We start from the raw sequence: 20,508 nt of genomic DNA on the forward strand, positions 1-20,508 counted from the left end.
CACTGTATATTCATCACTGTTCCAACATTCTGGCTCAGACTCCTTTTCATTTATATTATCTGGATCATCCTCAACATCCACAACGAGTTCCAATGCTTGTTGAACATTTCCATTAATGACGAATAAATAAATTTATATAAAAAATATAAAATGTACAATTTAATACAAAATACAATTTAAAGCGGGTCTTTATCACAAACGGTTCCAAAGATATTTAATGTTTTGCTAAACAATATCTAGTGTTGCGTGGGCGGGTTAAGCAAGGTTGGTAAATACTTCACCTACAAACGTAATACTGTTTTGACAAGCAGGCGGAGCTAAAGTGTGGGCCAGCCAATCAATTATGAATAACAACAGGCTGGTGGCGCAGGTGTAGTGTAAACACACGAATAATTAATAATATCACTCAGTGATGAGAGATAGCCAACATGCTAGCTAACATTTACTAAAGTTACGTGCTGGCAAAACAAGTGATTTTTAAGTATAATGCAGTTTGTCTCTCTCTCTCTCTCTCTCTCTCTCTCTCTCTCTCTCTCTCTCTCTCTCTCTCACACACCAGCCTAAAACATAAACTTTACTTTATTCCCAGGAGTGTGTGTATGTGTGTTTTTGTATGGTTGTTAAATTGGTAGTACATTTAGCTCTTAAGTGGTATTTAAAAAAAGGTCTTAAAAGAGAGTCATGACGACCATGTTTTCCCAAATATCCCGCCCCCTGCGCCAATACATCACTCGGTCGTCTCACGAGACAACGAGCAGTATCACACATGCCATTACCAATGCCTGCTTAGCGCAGGCCCTACCTGTGCGCGACTTAGCTCGACTGCTAACCGTCGCGCGATGTCCCTCGGTCCGCTGTCACGAGACGAGGAAAACACAGGATAGGGCCGTCGTGCTGTCAGGACGTGCCGAGAAGGTTCCGGGGGCTGCCGAACTTCTGGCGAATTCCCAACATTGTGTAATTTCACCTTCTGCTTCATAACAATCTCCAGTTCTGAAGTGCATCTAGCTGCTTCCATGTTGGAAACGAAATGAGGAAGGGTGAGGCGTGACCACTTCCGGTGTAATATAGGGCACATGGGAGTGGCGTGGTCACGTGCAAGTGGGTGCATTTGTTTTTGTTTCTCGTGCACGCTAGGTGCGTGGAGATAAGGGGTTATCTCAGTAGGCAGAGCGGGACGCGAGGCCAGTTGATATGTTACAGGCAGGTTATAAAGTCTGTTCAGAACATCAGAGATTAAAACGAACAATCACAAAAATACTGAACTCTAATAAACTGAGATTAAAGTCATACTAATCTAATACAGTACATTTTCATGCGTTGAAATCAAATAAAAGGAACAGCAATATATTGTGGCATTACATTTCAGTGTTTCCCACAGGATTTTCCGAGACTATGGGGGGTGAACCTCCGACCCTCTAGGGGGGTCCGGGGGCATGCCCCCCCGAAAATGTAGTTTTTTTGTACATTTTAAAGTTAAATGCATCAATCTGGTGCACTTTCAGAGCAAAATAAAGAGGCTAGATCTATGATGAACTTTGTGCTCAAAACACAAAATCGACTAGACTAGTGCTTCCCAATCCTCTCCTCGAAGCACCCTAGCCGTTCAATGTATTTGTTAAATTCCACCACTAGCCCTTTATTAGTTGAATCAATGTGTGCTGGTGGTGGAATTTAACAAATACATGGAACGGCTGGGGTGTCTCGAGGAGAGGTTTGGGAACCACTGGACTAGAGCATACATTTGAGCCATCAAAGAGATGAAGCAAAAGTGGTTACCTGTGTTGAACTGGTTTATTTTTTAGAAAAAAAAATATATATATAGTGGATTATTATTACCACTACTACCACTGCCAATACTACTGATACATCCCTATTGGCAAACTTTATATATATTTTTTTTATTTTTTTTTATTAAATATCTTTTTTTAATTACTTTTTTTAATATTTTATATTATACAACTGTGGCGGGACTAATTAGACTGTGGCGGGCCGCAGGTCATTAATGGGAAACCCTGCATTTCAGGATATCTCCCATCTCACCACACAGAGTGTGCGTAGCAGAGATGGGGAGGAACCGAGACGCTCCCTAGCTACTAGAAAAGAACCTGGTATTCTACTAAATGAATGGATTGAGACTTAAAAAGTAAATGTAGAGGAGGCATATTTTATAGGGATGCTCGATATTGGCTTTTTTACCGATATACCGATATTGTCCAACTCTTAATTTCCGATATCTTTAAATATCTTTAAATACCGATATCAACCGATACCGATATATGCAGGGTTTCCCCCCCAAAAAACGGAATAATTTCAGGTAATTAACATTACATATCTCTTGTTGTGGAATTAACACAACATTATGCATACTTTTGACAATAAATAAAATCAGAATTTGTTCTTACTTGCTTGCCTGGGTAAATAAAGGTTATAGAAATGTAAAAAAATTCAAAAATTAAATAAAAAATTGAAAACCGATACCGATATTTTCCGATATCACATTTTAATGCCGATATCGGCCGATAATATCGGTAGGCCGATAATATCGGACATCCCTAATATTTTACTAAGCAACAGATTTCCCATGTTTAGGGTCTTTATATAACATATTAACATTTTAAACTCTGAATGTCATTCAGCGGATTTCTTTTTAAATAATGTTGTTATATTTTGGGTGCATAGTATACTGATGACGATGTACAGACAACGAGGGTGAGCTAGGCTAACGATTTGGCAAGTTTTTATATTCAATTGAGAAAATATTTTATTTACAATATTGGAATTGACATTCCTGATATTTCGTCAGTTTTGCTAATGACGTGAATGACGTTTCAGTGACGACATCACCTCCAATAAACCTTTGCAGCTGAGTGCCCTCAGGGTTAAGCTTGTATAACAGCTATTTTCGCAGCCATGACTGACAGCACGTACTGACAGTTTACAGTATGTTAATGCTACAGTATTCATGTAGGGAGTGGCTGGGCAACCCAGCAGAAACAGGCAGAGGTGTGGTATAGCCTTATAGCTAAAAATGGAGACCTGGCATCAATCGCCGGCCGCGGTCTCTTACGTTACCCTCTTTGTTCATAGTTGCAGTGGTGTGTGTGTGTCTGTATCTTTAGTATTGGGACAGGAAATATTGTGGGTGTGTGTAATGAGTGTAGAAAGAGGGGGGGGGGGCAACCAGAGTGTCACTCAGCTGTCCTGGGCTCCTTCTTGATGCATCTCCCCTTGGGCATATCTTTATTCACACTACACAAGGTTATAAGACATCATGACTCTATAGCCAGAACTCTATAGAACATCCAGCATTATACTGTGATAACAATCTGCTGGCTTTGGGTTGTCCACACATCAAAGCAAAGACGACGCAATGCTTTCATCGTGTGTGCGTTCAGACAGAATGCCATGATGCCTTGTTCCCAAGTCTGCACTAGTCAACATAATGCAGTGTTTAGATGCCCAAAAAAGTTAGCCTATTCTTGAATGCATACTTTTTTGTTATACAGCATGTGGTTCCATGGCCTTCCTTCAATGTGTGTGTGTGTGTGTGTGTGTGTGTGCGTGTGTGTGTGCGTATGCGTGTGTGTGTGTCAGGTGCAGGACGTGGTGCCCATCACCAGTTGTGATACAGCAGGCTCCTTCTTACTACTGGGCTGCAACAACGGCTCCATCTACTACATCGGTACACACACACACGCACACACAGCATCATTGATCTTTATATGAATCATCAGTGTTAATAGACCATCATACATGACTGCCAAGCACTTAATCAATACCTATTTTGCATTTCAGCAGCTTTTGAGTTAATTAGCTTTGTGTACAAATCGGCTGCTATATCTTATAATAATCCTATGATATCTTACTTGATAAGAGACACACAGGCATGCAAGAGTTTAATTCAGTGCATTTATTCATTTTAAAAAGGACAAGTACAGACATTGGTCCTCATTCTCGAATGGACACAGAGTGGCCCTGGCCTTATAAGGAGCTGGCTGGGCGTGTCTGTATGCAAATTCAGGGATACGGACACACGCGCTGAAAGTTTAAAGGGGAACTATCTTATAAATGGCCTTTTTGAGTGTTTAGCATTGTTTCCTAGCTATGTGAACTTATATTAATATGATCTATGTCTCAAAATTCTCATATTGGCGCATTCTTCCAATTCTCCTCTCACAATATTCACCCTCACTGAACTGAGTCGTTTGAAAATGTGCCTATATGTGATGTCATATAGTCACCGCTGCATGTTAATGTTCAGGCGACGCCGACGACCCGCAGTGGTTTAGGTGGCACCTGCAGCTGCGGCTGCAAAACAGCTCGAAATCTTGAGGTAGAAAAATGCTGTTTTTGAGGACTTGATTAGAAATACAAAACAATGAATAAAAAAAAAATATATATTACAGAGGTGTTCCATAGACTCACAGGAATTGTGTAAAAGTGCCCAAATAGTGAAAGAAATAGTAAAATAGTTCCCCTTTAAGAATTAATGGCGTACTCCATTCAGCGGAGCACAGCTGTGAACGCTTTTGCCCAGTTACGAACACCGTTTCACGCTTTCAGGAATCCGGAGGAGGATTTCCGTAAATCTGTTGGTACAACATTTTATACAAGATATTTACCAAGGCACTTACGAACACGTTCGAGAATGAGGACCATTGACGGTTACCAGGGCAGTGTCTGATGGCATTGAACATGGTTACCAGGGCAGTGTCTGATGGCATTGAACATGTTTACCAGGGCAGTGTCTGATGGCATTGAACATGTTTACCAGGGCAGTGTCTGATGGCATTGAACATGTTTACCAGGGCAGTGTCTGATGGCATTGAACATGGTTACCAGGGCAGTGTCTGGTGGCATTGAACATGTTTACCAGGGCAGTGTCTGATGGCATTGAACATGTTTACCAGGGCAGTGTCTGATGGCATTGAACATGGTTACCAGGGCAGTGTCTGATGGCATTGAACATGGTTACCAGGGCAGTGTCTGATGGCATTGAACATGGTTACCAGGGCAGTGTCTGATGGCATTGAACATGGTTACCAGGGCAGTGTCTGATGGCATTGAACATGTTTACCAGGGCAGTGTCTGATGGCATTGAACATGGTTACCAGGGCAGTGTCTGATGGCATTGAACATGTTTACCAGGGCAGTGTCTGATGGCATTGAACATGTTTACCAGGGCAGTGTCTGATGGCATTGAACATGTTTACCAGGGCAGTGTCTGATGGCATTGAACATGTTTACCAGGGCAGTGTCTGGTGGCATTGAACATGTTTACCAGGCAGCGCTCTTTCACCATACAGCAAATACAAATTACACACACACACACACACACACACACACACACACACACACACACACACACACACACACACACACACACACACACACACACACACACACACACACACACACACACACACACACACACACACACACACACACACACACACACACACACACACACACACACACACACACACTGCCCTGTCTTAGAGCTGTATATAAAACAGGATCACCACAATAGTCACGTTAAAGGTGTTTTGCACAACACACCCAGACATTGTACCACGCTGTAGGGTTAGTTTGACTGTTTAACGAGCCACAATTGTCACACCTTGGCGTGCAAATCTGGAGAGGAATATTTCCAAAAGATCAGCAATGTAACAGGACGTGCTTTGTGGCTCACAAAAGAAGTTGCGCTGCAACCATTTGAATGTACGCCAAGAACACACCAGCAGCTGCCTGGAGGCTCTCTTGAGTTTTTATAGGGCGGCACGATGGCACAGTGGTTAGCACTGCTGCCTCACAGCAAGAAGGTCTTTGGTTGGAACCCCAGCAGGGGGCCTTTCTGTGTGGCGTTTACATGTTGTTCCCCCCCATGTTCGCGTGGGTTTCCTTTCCTCCAGGTACTCTGGTTTCCTCCCACACCATAAAGACATGCATGTTAGGCAGGGACTACAGATGAAAACGAGTTCATTAGCTAATTCTGGCACATTTACATTGATGTGGAAACTGAAGATGTTGATTAATGTGTACTGTCCCTGGGTAAAAAAAAGAAATATATATATATATATATATATATATATATATATATATATATATATATATATATATATATATATATATATATATAGTTCTCTGCCAGCGACCCTGTGTAGTAGGCTATTGCCCCTCTTGTGTTCATTATCGCCCGCATGTGTTTAAAATATAGTGTACACACACGCATACGCACACACACACACACCGCCATGCAAAAAAAGTATTTTTATTGTGTTTAATGGATGTCATGACTGCTGTGCATCGTGCATGTATTTTGATATTGTCAAATAAACAATCAACCGTGTTCTATCACTTGTTGCAGACATGCAGAAGTTTCCGCTGAGGATGAAGGACAACGACCTGCTAGTGACAGAACTTTACCACGACCCTAATGACGCCATCACTGCCCTGTCTGTCTACCTAACGCCCAAAACCAGTCAGTACACACACACACACACACACACACACACACACACACACACACACACACACACACACACACACACACACACACACACACACACACACACTCTCTTAGCTGTCCATTGTGTTCGATGATGACGCTTGCTCCAGGGATGGGGTGAGGGGGGTTAGCGACGCTGCCGCTGGTGCCACTTCTCATGGGCGTTGAGTCCGATCCTTGAGCCGCACACCCGTTAGACTCGGATCCAGGCACATATTAAGCAGCGATCCACAATTAAGCCCGACAATGGCTGGTCAGCCAGTAGAACAGGTAAAAGAGGCTAAGTTTCTTGGCATGGTTCTTGATTCTGGTTTAAAGTGGACAAAGCAAATTGACAGTATCGTAACAAAAATAGGAAGGAGCATAGCTGTGACAAGAAAATGCACAAAGTATTTAACACCAACCACTTTGAAAGAAGTCATCCAGTCTCTGGTTTTGTCACATCTTGAGTACTGTTCGGTCATATGGTCATCAGCAGAAAAAACACATATACAGAAACTACAAATAGCTCAAAATAAGGCTGCCAGACTAGCTCTCCACTGTTCAAAGTGCACTAATATTGGAGTTATGCACAGAAATGTATCATGGCTTCCGGTTGAGAAACGTTTGCAATCTCGTCGCATTACTTTTCTCAGAAATGTTCAAGTAAAAAAACCACAGTATTTTTATGATCATATAGTTTACATAAGAGAAGAACATGACCATATGACCAGACAAGCTACAGTCAGGCCATCTACTGGCACCTAAACCCAGGACAAGTCTACTAAAATCTTGTGTGACTTACAGAGCTATCATGGAATGGAACTCATTGCCAAGCTACTTCGCTGAAATAGAATCCAAAACCACTTTCAAGAAAAGATTTAAATACCATCTACTAACAAGCATACACTGAACCCTTATGGCATAGCGGTGAAAACCAATTGACTGTTTGTTAATTGTATTTATGTTGATGGCAGTGAGTGCTGCTCAGGAAGCACTATTTATTTGATTTTAATTATTTTATTTTAATACTTTATTATTTTGTACAATGTCATCCTTAACTGATGATGATGTTGATAATGATGTAATTGATGTTGATAATGATGTAATGTCTTGAATATTGTTGTCTTGAAGAATAACTTGTCAAGTTCAAAAGCTAATGGGGGTCCTAAATAAACATAAAAACATAAACACAGGGAAACTTCTGATGAGCTTGGCGGTACTATTAGTCATTTATGCAAATTCAAATTGTCCACAAATCTCATATTTAGACTATTTATCATTATCATGTATGAGGAATTTGTTAGATAATAACTTTAGGAACTAAATCTTGAACATTTTTAAAAGATTTGTTTCCGACATTGTGCATAATGAGCATCGTGCTTACACCTTTTCTCCTCTATAACGCTGTCTGTCTGTCTGTCTGTCTGTCTGTCTGTCTGTCTGTCTGTCTGTCTGTCTGTCTGTCTGTCTGTCTCTATCTCTATCTCTATCTCTATCTCTGTCTATCTCTCTCCCTCTGTCTCTGTCTCTGTCTAGGTGTGAGTGGTAACTGGATAGAGATAGCCTATGGTACCAGCAGTGGAGCGGTGCGGGTCATAGTTCAGCACCCAGAGACGGTGGGTTCCGGCCCCCAACTCTTCCAGACCTTCACCGTCCACCGCAGCCCTGTGACCAAGATCATGCTGTCTGAGAAACACCTGGTGTCAGGTAGGAAGAAGGAGGGGACGAGTGGAATGGAATGTTGGAACTTATGTCACCCATTCTTTTTATTTTTTTTTATTGATCTTTTTCCCCCTCCATTTTCCTCCGATTTTCTCCCATCCCAATGTTAGTCGTATGCCAATTCCCAATCCCCTTCCTGGTCGCTGCGCACTTACCCCCCACAGTCAGATCATCTGGGAGAGTGGAGGCTATCACGTGCTTCCTCCGACACACGTCCAGCCAATCAACCGCTTCTTTTCACCCGGCAGCGCGGATCCTCCCCGAGAGGGCGTAGCGTGTGGAAGGATCACACTATCCCACTCAGGTCCTATCCGCGCTTAGCAGGCGCCCCGACCGAACTGTAGGAGTCGCTGTTTACAACGACCCGGACCCACCCCGCCAGCTTCTCCCACCCTCTAATACAGCCAATTGTATTAGTGTGAACGGCCAGCCAAGCTGGTGACAACCTTATGTCACCCATTCTAGTGACAACACTTAAAGTGACATGTTTAGACGGAAACGCTCGCGGGTGAATCCGGATTTTTTTCCCTTCCGGGTATCCCTTTTGTTCATACGGCAACAGCGTTTTTGCGGGGAGAATCCGCAAAAAAAGTGAAACCACCTTCCTGGGTGGAAATCCTAGAAACGATACACCTTCGCGCTATCATCTGAACAGTCAAACCACATAAAACTATGACGAAAGGGTTCTCAAGGCTCTCGTCGCATACTGCTTATGTCACAGGCATGCGCCAGTAGCCTAGAAGCGTAAACAAAGCGAACAAGCATGTCTGATTCTATCCACGGAGATCACCTGAAGGCTACATTGGCAGTACTTTTAAATACACAAGAATCAGTCCAGCGGCTAATGGCTATCACAACTATTAGTTACTGGAGCCACTGTCTGTGTGTGACTCTGCTTTGGTCCAATCACATTCCCCCACCCACAGTCTGCGAATCAGAGACAGAGTAGGGCGGGTCTTCACAGCACGCTTGGTTGTCTCAACGACCTGAGGCAGTGTAGCGGGGCTCCGTCGTCTCGAGTCGACTACATTTTTACAGCCTCGTCTGCACGAAGAATTCCCTCCCAAAACACTAGTCTAAACGCAAAAGTGAGACCGCAAGACGACTTCTGCGGTTTCTGTTGAGACTCTCTCCGTCTAAACAAAGATTGAGATTCAGAGTTTAAGACCTTGATCTCCAGCCTTGTGTTATCCCTTGCCTTTGTCTACCCTTGTCGTGTTGTCGTCTTGTTATTGTGTTTTTTACATGCTGTGTGATTTTATATGCTTTATTTATTCATGCTTATTTCTGTATGTAAACTCAACTTAAATGAGGGAAACCTCAGTTGCCTTTCGAGTATAAATAAAGGTTTAGAGTATAAATAAAGGTTTGGAGTATAAATAAAGGTTTGAAAAGGGGAATTCCATCGAAGATGACTTTTAGGTTGTAATTCTGCAACGGTGGATATTTGCCAAAATCGTAAGGGTTAATAATAATAATTTCATATATTCTTTTGTTATTTTAAATGGGTAGAGGGATGATTTATGGAACCCTATTTGCTACTTACCAATGATGATGTCGATTGGTAGAGACCTTCCTCAGCACAATCCATGCTGTTCCTCATACTTGTTAGCCACAAACCAATGCAGAGTCAATGGGGTCAAGTTCCTTTCTGTACAAGCGGACTGAAGCTCACTGAAATCTACCTTGTGTGTGAATCTGTTGAGTATGTTTCGGTAAGCTTCAGTCAGCTTGTACAAACGGGAGCTTGACCCCATTGACTGTGCATTGGTTTTACTTGTAATCTTCTCTTTAACGATGTCAAGATACAAGATACTGTAATGCCACACAACTATGGTTGGTGGTAATGGTTTGCGGTACAGCATGTTATTTAAGCACTGGGACATCAACATGGAACATCAATCGCCCACCTCCCAATCCCCACAATAAATACATAAATACATACAGGACAGTCACATATAACAAGTGTCAGTTAGTGTCAGTTCAATTCAGTTCATGTTCACTTCAGTTCGGATGCTTGCCCGTCTGTGCAAGGGGGGGGGCGGGCCAGGGTGTTTAGTGTTCGGACTGCTGTGGGGGAAAAACTGTTTGTGAAGCGTGTGTGTCTGGTTGAAATTGACCTGTAGCGACCTGAGGGCATGCGCTGGAATAAGTGGTGTGCTGGGTGGGAGGGATCCTTGATTATTTTACCAGAGCAGGTGACTGTGCGTGAGGTGTAGATGGAGTCCAGAGAGGGGAGGGGGCAGCCAATTATTTTGGAGGCTGTCTCGGTGTGTTTGTCAGTGGAACCATACCAGACTGTGATGGATGAGGTGAGGATGCTTTGGATTATGGAGGTGTAGAATTGGACCAGCAGGCGTTGTTGGACTCTGTACTTCCTCGGTTGCCTGAGGAAGTACAGGCGCTACTGGGCCTTTTTGATGGCAGTGGTGTTAATGTCCCATTTGAGTTTATTGCTGATGTGGGTGCCGAGGAACTTTAATGATTCAGTTAGGGTTATGGGTTGGTCTGAGATGGTTATTGGGAGTATGGGTTTTTTTTTTTGAAGTCCTGAAATCTATGGCAATTTCCATGGTTTTGGAGGTGTTGAGCAGGAGGTTGTTGGATGAGCACCACCTCACTGCTCTGTCCACCTCCTGCCGGTAAATGGATTCATCATTGTTGGAGATGAGGCCCAGGATGGTGGTGTCGTCGGCGTACTTGAAGGCCTTGACTGAACTGTCCAGGGGGGTGAACTGGTTGGTGTAGGTAGAGGGAGAAGAGCCAAGGGGAAAGGACGCAGCATGTCTCAAGAGTTTAGCATTTCCATCTTATCCTCTGCTGTGTGTCTCTGTCTCTGTATGAGCGCACATACGTTCAAGATTCAAGAGTTTTATTTGTCACATACATGCAGTGAAATGTAGGTGGCCATGCCCGCCTCGATTGTGCAAAAATACTAATAATAAAATAGAATAGACACGATACAAAAGTAATACGAATACAATGCTAAGCATAAGAAATAAAGGTAATGAGTAATACAGTAATATACAAATATACAGTTCGGACTATTGCAAAAAAAAAAAAAAAAAAATAGTACAGTCGTTTCTTTAAAGTGACCTTTTTTGTAGTGTATTTGTATGTGGGGTGTGTGAAATAGTGTACAAACGTGTGTGTGTGTGTGTGTGTGTGTGTGTGTGTGTGTGTGTGTGTGTGTGTGTGTGTGTGTGTGTGTGTGTGTGTGTGTGTGTGTGTGTGTGTGTGTGTGTGTGTGTGTGTGTGTGTGTGTGTGTGTGTGTGTGTGTGTGTGTGTGTGTGTGTGTGTGTGTGTGTGTGTGTGTGTGTGTGTGTGTGTGCGTGCGTGTGTGCGTGCGTGCGCACGCGTGTGTTAGTGTGTGCAGACAACAACCACGTGAGGACATGGACGGTGACCCGCTTCAGAGGGATGATCTCCACCCAGCCGGGCTCCACCCCTCTGGCCTCCTTCAAGATCCTGTCCCTGGAGGAGACGGAGAGCCACGGCAGCTACAGCTCTGGGAACGACATAGGTAACAACCAGGACAAAGAAGTGAAACACCCTGCGATGCCTACAACTCCAGCCAGAGCAGCAGAGAGTCCAACGTCCACCTTTGTATTTCATTAAATATATTAAACATAGGTGCGATTGACTGAAAAATAATTGTGGCGTCAGGTCCGCTCTTCGAAGATTTGATAAAATATAAATAAAATCTAGTGTGCTGGATTACTTTTATTTTTAACGCTATAAAGATCTTTTGTTTACTACTCGAAAAAATTTACTTGACTTCAGGATAGAATCAACCCTGATGAAGGCAGCTTAGCTGTCTAAATAAATATATATTTTAACATCTCAATAAATGACTGTGATGCTACAAGTGTGCAGCTACGGTTTAATCTGACCCGGTGTTGATGGTTAATTCATTGCCGAGCTTAGATGAGGTATTGCAACCACAAACTGCATAGCTTCTTTCAGCTCAGGTTGGCTAAAGTGGAGCTGAACTTCAAGCGCCTATGCTTGCTTTTATCTTAGTTACGTTTTTGGAGCTTTCCACCCGTTTCTCCAAGCCTTTTGTTTACCAACTGATTCGGATTTGTCAGAATTGTGTCAACTTAGCCTAACGAAGAAACAAGTTGGAATGAAATGTGCACAAAAACTCAATCGTCATATACAAATAATGAAAATGGCAACAAAAACCAATTGGCAACAAAAGAAAATTTGGCTAAGTAAACTTGTGCTTACAAAAATGATGTAATACTCCTAAGTACCCTATTGTACTAGTGAGGTCCACAGCTGTGCTGCATTTGAGCTTGAAAGAAATTAAGCATCCTGGCAGATCACAGCCTTAATCAATACCTTCAGACATAATGTGAGACATGAGCTGTCGTCAACACCACCACCTCCAACACACCTCCCATTCCATATACCGTAATTCCTCTAATAGTAACCCCGGCTTGTATTTGTTTCAACTGTAGCGGGTACCAGGCTTGTATTAGGAGGAGGCCTGTATAAGAGGGAGGCCTATATTTCAAATTTTCAAACTGATCATAATGAATAAATCAACATTTTGTGTCAGTTTGAACCCAGTAAAATGTACTGGGTTCATTTATTGAAACCAAGTACTGTATGAAATAGTAAACAGTGCAATTACAGGTGGTCACTGGTCATTTCAACGTTTTCAAAGTGAAATCAAGTAACTAGCTCAGTATGCAGCTCAGTATATTAGTAACCCGGCTTGTATTAGGAGGCCGGCTTATAATTGCTTAGCTCAAGAGCGCACCCGGCCATTAATAGAGACCCGGCTTGTATTTGAGACCCGGTTACTATTAGAGGAATTACGGTACTCAACTATTTAAACAAGAACGATAGTCCAACAACGTTGTAGGCAATCAATGTAATGAATCAGCTAGTATAAGCTTGCTAGCTGCCATGTTCCATATCCAAACAGGAATGGAAAAATTTTAGCAAAGCGCATTTTATGATTTGTGAGCCTTTGTACAAGACAACATGTGTAGTCTTAAATGTTGACTAGCAAATATGAACTGACATGAGCAATACCAGATGCCACAGTCGAGATATTTTCTGGCCTTTGTGATTGTCGGCACACACCAAATATTTGGTTATTCGTTCAGACCACCCACTATCAAACCGACTTATGAATGAAACCGTTATTGCCCTTCAAGGGAATTTGCTTTGCACAAGAGAGCAACAAAACGCATAACAGGCACAAATATGAACAATACAGCACATACAAACAAGACATGAGCATAATAAATAGGAACATCATAAAAAGCATGACACTGCATGACCCTCAATGGCACCATGGTGCAAGTGCTAAAAAATACCAAATAATTCAAGCTCGTAAAGCAGCTGAATGCTGCGTGGGACAAAGGACGTAATGCATCTTTTGGTTCTAGTCCTAGGCATGCAGTACCTCCGCCCTGAGGGTAAGAGTGGGTACTCAGACCATAGTGGGTGCAGTTGATCGGCTATGATCTTTTCTGCCAATTTCCTGGTGTACAGTGGTCTGACATGTTTGTAATACTGCACATTGCTTCACCAGTTGTCTTACCTCCTAATTTGACCACCCTATCTCATTTATTCTTATTCTGTACACTTAGTGCTCCCCCGCTCCCCCCAGCACTGAATACAGAAAGTCAGCACACTCTGGATGTAGGTCTTATAGAACAGTATAGAGTTCTGTCCACTTTGAAACTTCTAAGTTTCCTCAAGAAGTACGTATCTGCCTATCTGCACATCCCTAGTTATTACACACAACCTGCCAACCCTACACCCACCTCAGTCTCCCTCACCAGCACACATCTCTCTCTCTCTCTCTCTCTCTCTCTCTCTCTCTCTCTCTCTCTCTCTCTCTCTCTCTCTCTCTCTCTCTCTCTCTCTCTCTCTCTCTCTCTCTCTCTCTCTCTCTCTCTCTCTCTCTCTCTCTCTCTCTCTCTCTCTCTCTCTCTTGCAAATATTACAATGATGTTCGGTTGAATTAGCATGAATTCTTTTGAACCGTTGGGAGAGCAGTAGGCCACCTAGGCCAGGCGCCTCCACTAACCCTGATGCCAGTGAGTGTGGTGTGTGTGTGTTAACCTCTCTCTCTCGCTCTCGCTCTCGCTCTCTCTCTCTCTCTCTCTCTCTCTCTCTCTCTCTCTCTCTCTCTCTCTCTCTCTCTCTCTCTCTCTCCTTGTGCGCATGCGTGTGAGTGGAGCGGAGTTCGGAGCTTGGTGAGTGACTGCGTGTGAGTGAGTTTTCTAACTTTTTCTATCTTCTGATGCTGGTCGGCGAAATAGCAGGCGCGCAGGATGGCTGATTTGAACAAATTGAGTAGGAAACACGGAATTAAGATTGGCACCGTGTTCCCCTGCTCAGTTGAAGAGGTTAGTTTAGCGGTAGGTAAAGTTGTTGGTTACTTACAACAGTATTAAGTCTGCAGGGAAAATGAATAGTGCTGTGGTTATCTTTCTAGATCGAGTTGAGAAAGTGAATGCAGCAATTGAACGCGGTATTATTGTTCGGGACCTGCACGTTCCCGTGTTGCCACTTGCGCAACCGTCAACTAAAATCACGTTGTCTAATGTACCACTATTCATCTCTGATGAGTTTCTGATAAAAGAGCTGTCCAGACATGGAAAGATAGTCTCTCCCATTAAGAAGGTGCTTACAGGATGCAAATCACCTTTGTTGAAACATGTTGTTTCTCATAGACGATTTTTGTATATGATTCTGAATAACAGGAATGATGAGTTCAACATGAGATTCCATGTTAGAGTGGAAGATTTTGATTATGTATTGTTTGCATCATCAGAGACCATGAAGTGCTTTGGGTGTGGGGGGGGGGGGGCATGTAATTAAAGCATGCCCTAAGAAGCTGGCTCAAGAAGTGCATGCAGATCTTGGGGAGGGAACTAGTGGGCAAGGAAAAGAAACGTCAAATAATGAGACTGTGGTTTTAGAAATTAGTGGTAAGGGACAGTCAAGAGTGGCTAGGAAAGAACCAGCTGCTGTAGACGGGGCTACAGTTGAGATACAAGCAGAGGTGGCCAGGGATAAACGAGCTGAGACAGACAGGGCTGCAGGGGAGCTACAGACAGAAGTGGCCAGGGTTGAACCAGCTACTGCAGAGGGTGCTACAGGGGAGCTACAGACAGAAGTGGCCAGGGTTGAACCAGCTACTGCAGAGGGTGCTACAGGGGAGCTACAGACAGAAGTGGCCAGGGTTGAACCAGCTACTGCAGAGGGTGCTACAGGGGAGCTACAGACAGAAGTGGCCAGGGTTGAACCAGCTACTGCAGAGGGTGCTACAGGGGAGCTACAGATAGAAGTGGCCAGGGTTGAACCAGCTACTGCAGAAAGTGCTACAGGGGAGCTACAGACAGAAGTGGCCAGGGTTGAACCAGCTACTGCAGAGGGTGCTACAGGGGAGCTACAAATAGAAGTGGCCAGTTTTAAACCAGCTGCTGCTGAAAGTGCTACAGGGGAGCTACATACAGAAGTGGTCGGGGTTAAAGAAGCAGCTGTAGACAGTGCTACAGTTGAGATACAAACAGAGGTGGCAAGGGATAATCCAGCTGAGACTGTCAGTGCTAAAGGTGAGCTACAGGAAGAAGGGGCCTGTGAGAAACAGACAGACAGTACTACAAGTGAGATGCAGATAGAAGGGGCCTGTGTGAAACAGACAGACAGGGCTACAGGAGAACTACAGCTAGAAGGGGCCTGGGAGAAACAAACATACAGTGCTGCTGTGTCTGGGGGGAAAACACAGGAGAGTAGCAGTGGTTTGTGTGGAAGCAGTGCAGGAGTTAATGACCAGACGAATGAGGTGGAAATGGAAGATGAGGCTGTTTCACAATCTGCACCTCATAAACGCAAAGGAATGACTTCACAGTCAGACCAGAGTGAAAGTGAGGAGTATGAGTCAGATGGTAGTGACATATCTGAGTTAAGGAAGTCACAACACAGAAGATCACTGTCAGTCAAAACCATCAAAACGTTGCTACAGGAAACAAAGAATGTTCGGGGCTTGAAAATAGAGGAACATATTCCTGATACAGAGGCTTTCTATACGTCTGTCAGGTTTCACATGGGAAATAACAGCTTTACTAAGCAGGAAGTGTATAGACTAAGGAAATGACTGCCAAAGGTCAGAAAACAAATTCATGAAAGGAAAACAAGTGGCAACTTTTAATTTATTGTTATTGTGCGTTTTAGTCACTCCTCTTCTCTCCATGGAACATTTTAAGGTTGGAACTTTGAACTTGAATGGGGCAAGAGATGTGAGAAAACGTGCAACGCTGTTTGAACTGGTCAAGTTAAAACACATTGATGTTCTTTTTATGCAAGAGACACACAGTGATAAGGTGAATGAGGTGGAATGGAGGAAGGAATGGGAAGGTGATTTAGTGTCGAGTCATAATACTACAATTAGTAGTGGAGTTGGTTTTTTATTCTCAAAACGTTTTATTCCTGCTTCCTATACTGTAGAACATGTTGTAGATGTAGAGGGTAGGTTCGTTGTAGTGAAAGCACATTTTTAAACATTTAATGTGGTTTTATTGAATATTTATGCTCCTTCTAAAGGGCCTGAAAGAAAGGCTTTTTTAGATATAGTGTGTACTAAATTGTCCGATTTTAGTCCGGATGATTTCTTATTTTTTTCTGGAGACTTCAATTGCACAGAGAATAACAGTTTAGACAGGAATCATAATGAACCCCATCCAGCTTCTCAAAGTGCATTAAGAAAGCTTGTACACACACACGGCTTGGTTGATGTGTGGAGGAGGTTTCATGGGAATGAGCGCCAGTATACATGGTCTCATTGTAGGGATAATGTTGTCTCCTTAGCTAGACTTGACCGTTTTTATTGTTTTAAGCATAATTTTAATGTTTTTAAAATGTGTAAAATATTGCCTGTTGGTTTTACAGACCATTCATTGGTAATGTGCAATGTCTTTATTAAAGATCTGGTGCCTAGAAGTGCGTATTGGCATTTTAATTCAGCTTTGCTCCATGAAAAGGATTTTAGGGATGTTTTTAGTTTTTTTTGGGTCCTGTTTAGGAGTAGGAAGAATGAGTTCTCTTCTCTTAGGCAGTGGTGGGACTGTGGCAAAGTAGAAATTAAAATGCTTTGTCAACAACACACTCTCAATGTAACTAGAGACATCACTACCTCCATGAGAGATTTGGAGACTGAGATAGTGGACCTTGAGAAAATGTTTGGGTCCACAGGAAATCAAGGACAGTTTGAAGTCCTTAATAAAAAAAATGGCTTTAGCTGACCTGCTAGGTGTGAAGGCTCAAGGAGCTTTGTTAAGGTCTAGATTTATGAATGTCAATGCTATGGATGTGCCTTCCAGTTACTTCTTCGGTCTGGAAAAGAAGAATGGACAGAATAAATTCATTCACTCTCTTCTGTCAGAGACGGGGCAGGACATCACTGATGCCAGTCAGATCCGGAGACGGGCCGTTGAGTTCTATTCTGCTTTGTATAGCAGTGAGTACACTGACAATGATGTCCTTCTACAGTCTTTTTGTGAAGGATTGCCCACAGTATCACGGGAGTCGAATGTGCTGCTGGAAAGACCTTTGGACTCGTCAGAGCTCTATTCTGCCTTACAGAGCATGGGTGGCGGGAAAGCCCCTGGTATTGACGGTTTGACGGTGGAGTTTTACAAAGCCTTTTGGGACATTGTGAAAGACGACCTTCTCGAGGTATTCAATGAAAGTCTGGCTGAGGGTGCGTTGCCGCTTTCGTGTCGCAGGGCAGTGATAACCTTACTGCCAAAAAAGGGGACTTTGCAGGACATAAGGAATTGGAGGCCTGTGTCAATTTTATGCAGTGAATATAATATTTTGTCAAAGACCTTAGCAAACCGTCTGAGAGAAGTGATGGATCAGATCATACATCGTGATCAGACGTATTGTGTACCTGGCAGGTCAATATTAGATAATGTATATTTAATTCGTGATGTTTTGGGTGTCTCTGATTCATTGGGATTGAATACTGCTCTTATTTCAATAGATCAGGAGAAAGCATTTGACCGCGTTGAGCACAATTATCTCTGGAGTGTTATGAAGAGTTTTGGGTTCAGCGATGGTCTCATTGCTATGGTGAAAGTTTTGTATCAGAACATTGAGAGTGTGTTAAAATTCAATGGTTCTCTATGTGCTCCTTTTGAGGTACAGAGGGGTATTAGGCAAGGCTGCGCTCTCTCTGGCATGTTATATGCAATTTCATTGGAACCCATGTTACAATCATTGAGAAATGAGATGAGGGGTTTAGCTATACCTGGGTTCCAAGATAACATTGTTTTGTCAGCTTATGCTGATGATGTAGTTGTATTTGTAAAAAATCAAAACGATGTAAATATATTGGAAAGAATTGCTGACAGTTTTAGGGCTGTGTATTCTGCCTAAATAAATTGGAGGAAGAGTGAGGCGTTAGCTGTGGGAAACTGGCATAGTAGATTACCTGTGTTACCTCAAAACATGATCTGGAAAAGGGATGGTTTTAAATATTTGGGGCTATACCTTGGAAATGACACGATTGTACAGAAAATTTGGGAGAATGTGGTGGAGAAGGTAGAAGGAATGCTGTTTAAGTGGAGATGGCTGTTGCCTCAGATTTCCTATAGAGGCAGAGTCCTGATAATAAATAACCTTGTGGCTTCTACCTTGTGGCATAAGCTGGCATGTGTGGAGCCTCCTTCAGGCATGTTGGTGCGTTTGCAGGCAAAGATGGTTGATTTCTTTTGGGATCGCCTGCACTGGGTTCCTCAGAGTGTTCTGTTTTTGCCCAGAGAAGAGGGAGGGCAAGGCCTGGTTCATTTAGCGAGTAGGACAGCGACTTTGAGGCTACAGTTCATACAGCGATATCTGTTAGGACCAAGAGATTTAGTTTGGAGAGAAGTTGCCTCTTTTATTCTTCGACAAGTAAATAGTCTTGGACTTGATGTATCTTTGTTTTTAACAGACCCGACGACTTTAAGGTTAAATGCACTTCCTCCTTTTTATCAGGGGGCTTTTAAATGTTGGACACTTTTCAAGTGCACAAGAAATACTTCTACTAAATCGTTGCACTGGTTACTTGAGGAGCCTCTTGTTCACGGTGCAAGGATGGACATAGGCGACTGTGCAAATCCTGGGCTGACTGGACTGCTGTGTGCTGCCGAAGTGGTACGCCTGAGACGGCTGGCAGACACAGCAGGACCAGAGTTAAAGGATGCTCAGGCTGTGTGTTCGTTATTGGGCCTGAGGTCGCAGCGCTATGCAACCAGGGTGCTGGATCTCTGGAGACAGAGGTTGACTGTTGAGGAGCTGGGCATGCTTAGATTATACAGCAGTGGAGCATTAAAACCGGATAAACAGGATGAGTTTCCAAATATCTACCTGAGCCCTGTACTGGGAGAAATGTCTGGTCCTCCTACTTTTTGTAAAGGGTTCAGCTTTTTACAAAATGGATAGGAAATCGTGGTACAGAAACTGTGTCAAAGTAATTAATAAGAAATGGCTAAACAACAGAGTGGACACTTTATGGAGGAGTAGGCTGTGTGCAAGTAATGACACTCAACCTGTGTGGAGGGTTTTATATAAACCTCCTTTAAAAAAACAAACGGCTGACCTTCAGTGGAGGATTCTGCATGGTGCTGTGGCAGTGAACGCTTTTGTTTCCATCATCAACCCAGAGGTGGATAATAAATGTCCTTTCTGTGGATTGACTGAGACTGTTTTTCATGCGTTTTTAGAGTGTAACAGGCTTTTAGGGCTGTTTGAGCTGCTCACTGACGTTTTTAGGCTTTTTGGTGAAACCTTTTCTGTTATTGGCTATATTTTTGGAGCAGGATATAAAAAAGACAATAAGAAAAAATGGCAACTGCTTAATTTTCTGGTGGGGGAAGCTAAGCTTGCAGTCTATGTAAACAGGAGAAACAGAGTGGAAGATAAACCGGACCAGGATGCAGTGTTAGTGTGGTGCTGTAATGTGAAGGCTAGAGTCTGGCTGGAGTTCAGTTTTTATAAAGCTATGGGAAATTTGGAGGCTTTTGCTCAGGAATGGTGTTATGGAAATGTGATTTGTGATGTCTTTGATGATGAATTGGTTTTTAACAACATTATGAATGTGAAGCTCTATTTATTTATTTATTTGTTTGTATTGTTTTTTTTTATCTTGAAGATGTAAAGTCTTTTTTAAAGGCTTGATGTAAAGTTTTTGTTTCATACAGTACAAAATAAAGTACTTTAAAAAATCAAATCTCTCTCTCTCTCTTTCTCTCTCTCTCTCTCTCTCTCTCTCTCT

General features: G+C 42.9%; 1 protein-coding gene across 3 annotated transcripts in view; it reads left to right on the plus strand.

Moving 5' to 3' along the window:
* The window catches only part of kctd3 (potassium channel tetramerization domain containing 3), a 98,445-nt gene that overhangs the window by 52,556 nt on the left and 25,381 nt on the right, over positions 1-20,508 (plus strand). For all 3 annotated transcript variants that reach the window (XR_014620858.1, XM_084337912.1, XM_084337913.1), the window contains exons 12-15: positions 3,598-3,685; positions 6,371-6,484; positions 8,030-8,200; positions 11,584-11,739. Coding sequence is in view for 2 of the 3 variants with exons in the window: in XM_084337912.1 (XP_084194038.1) it covers positions 3,598-3,685; positions 6,371-6,484; positions 8,030-8,200; positions 11,584-11,739 (529 nt within the window). In the remaining variant the exon portion in view is untranslated. The remainder of the gene's footprint in view (positions 1-3,597; positions 3,686-6,370; positions 6,485-8,029; positions 8,201-11,583; positions 11,740-20,508) is intronic.

The sequence above is a fragment of the Notolepis coatsorum genome, assembly GCF_963971535.1.
Source record: "Notolepis coatsorum genome assembly, chromosome: 2".
NCBI lineage: Eukaryota > Metazoa > Chordata > Actinopteri > Aulopiformes > Paralepididae > Notolepis > Notolepis coatsorum.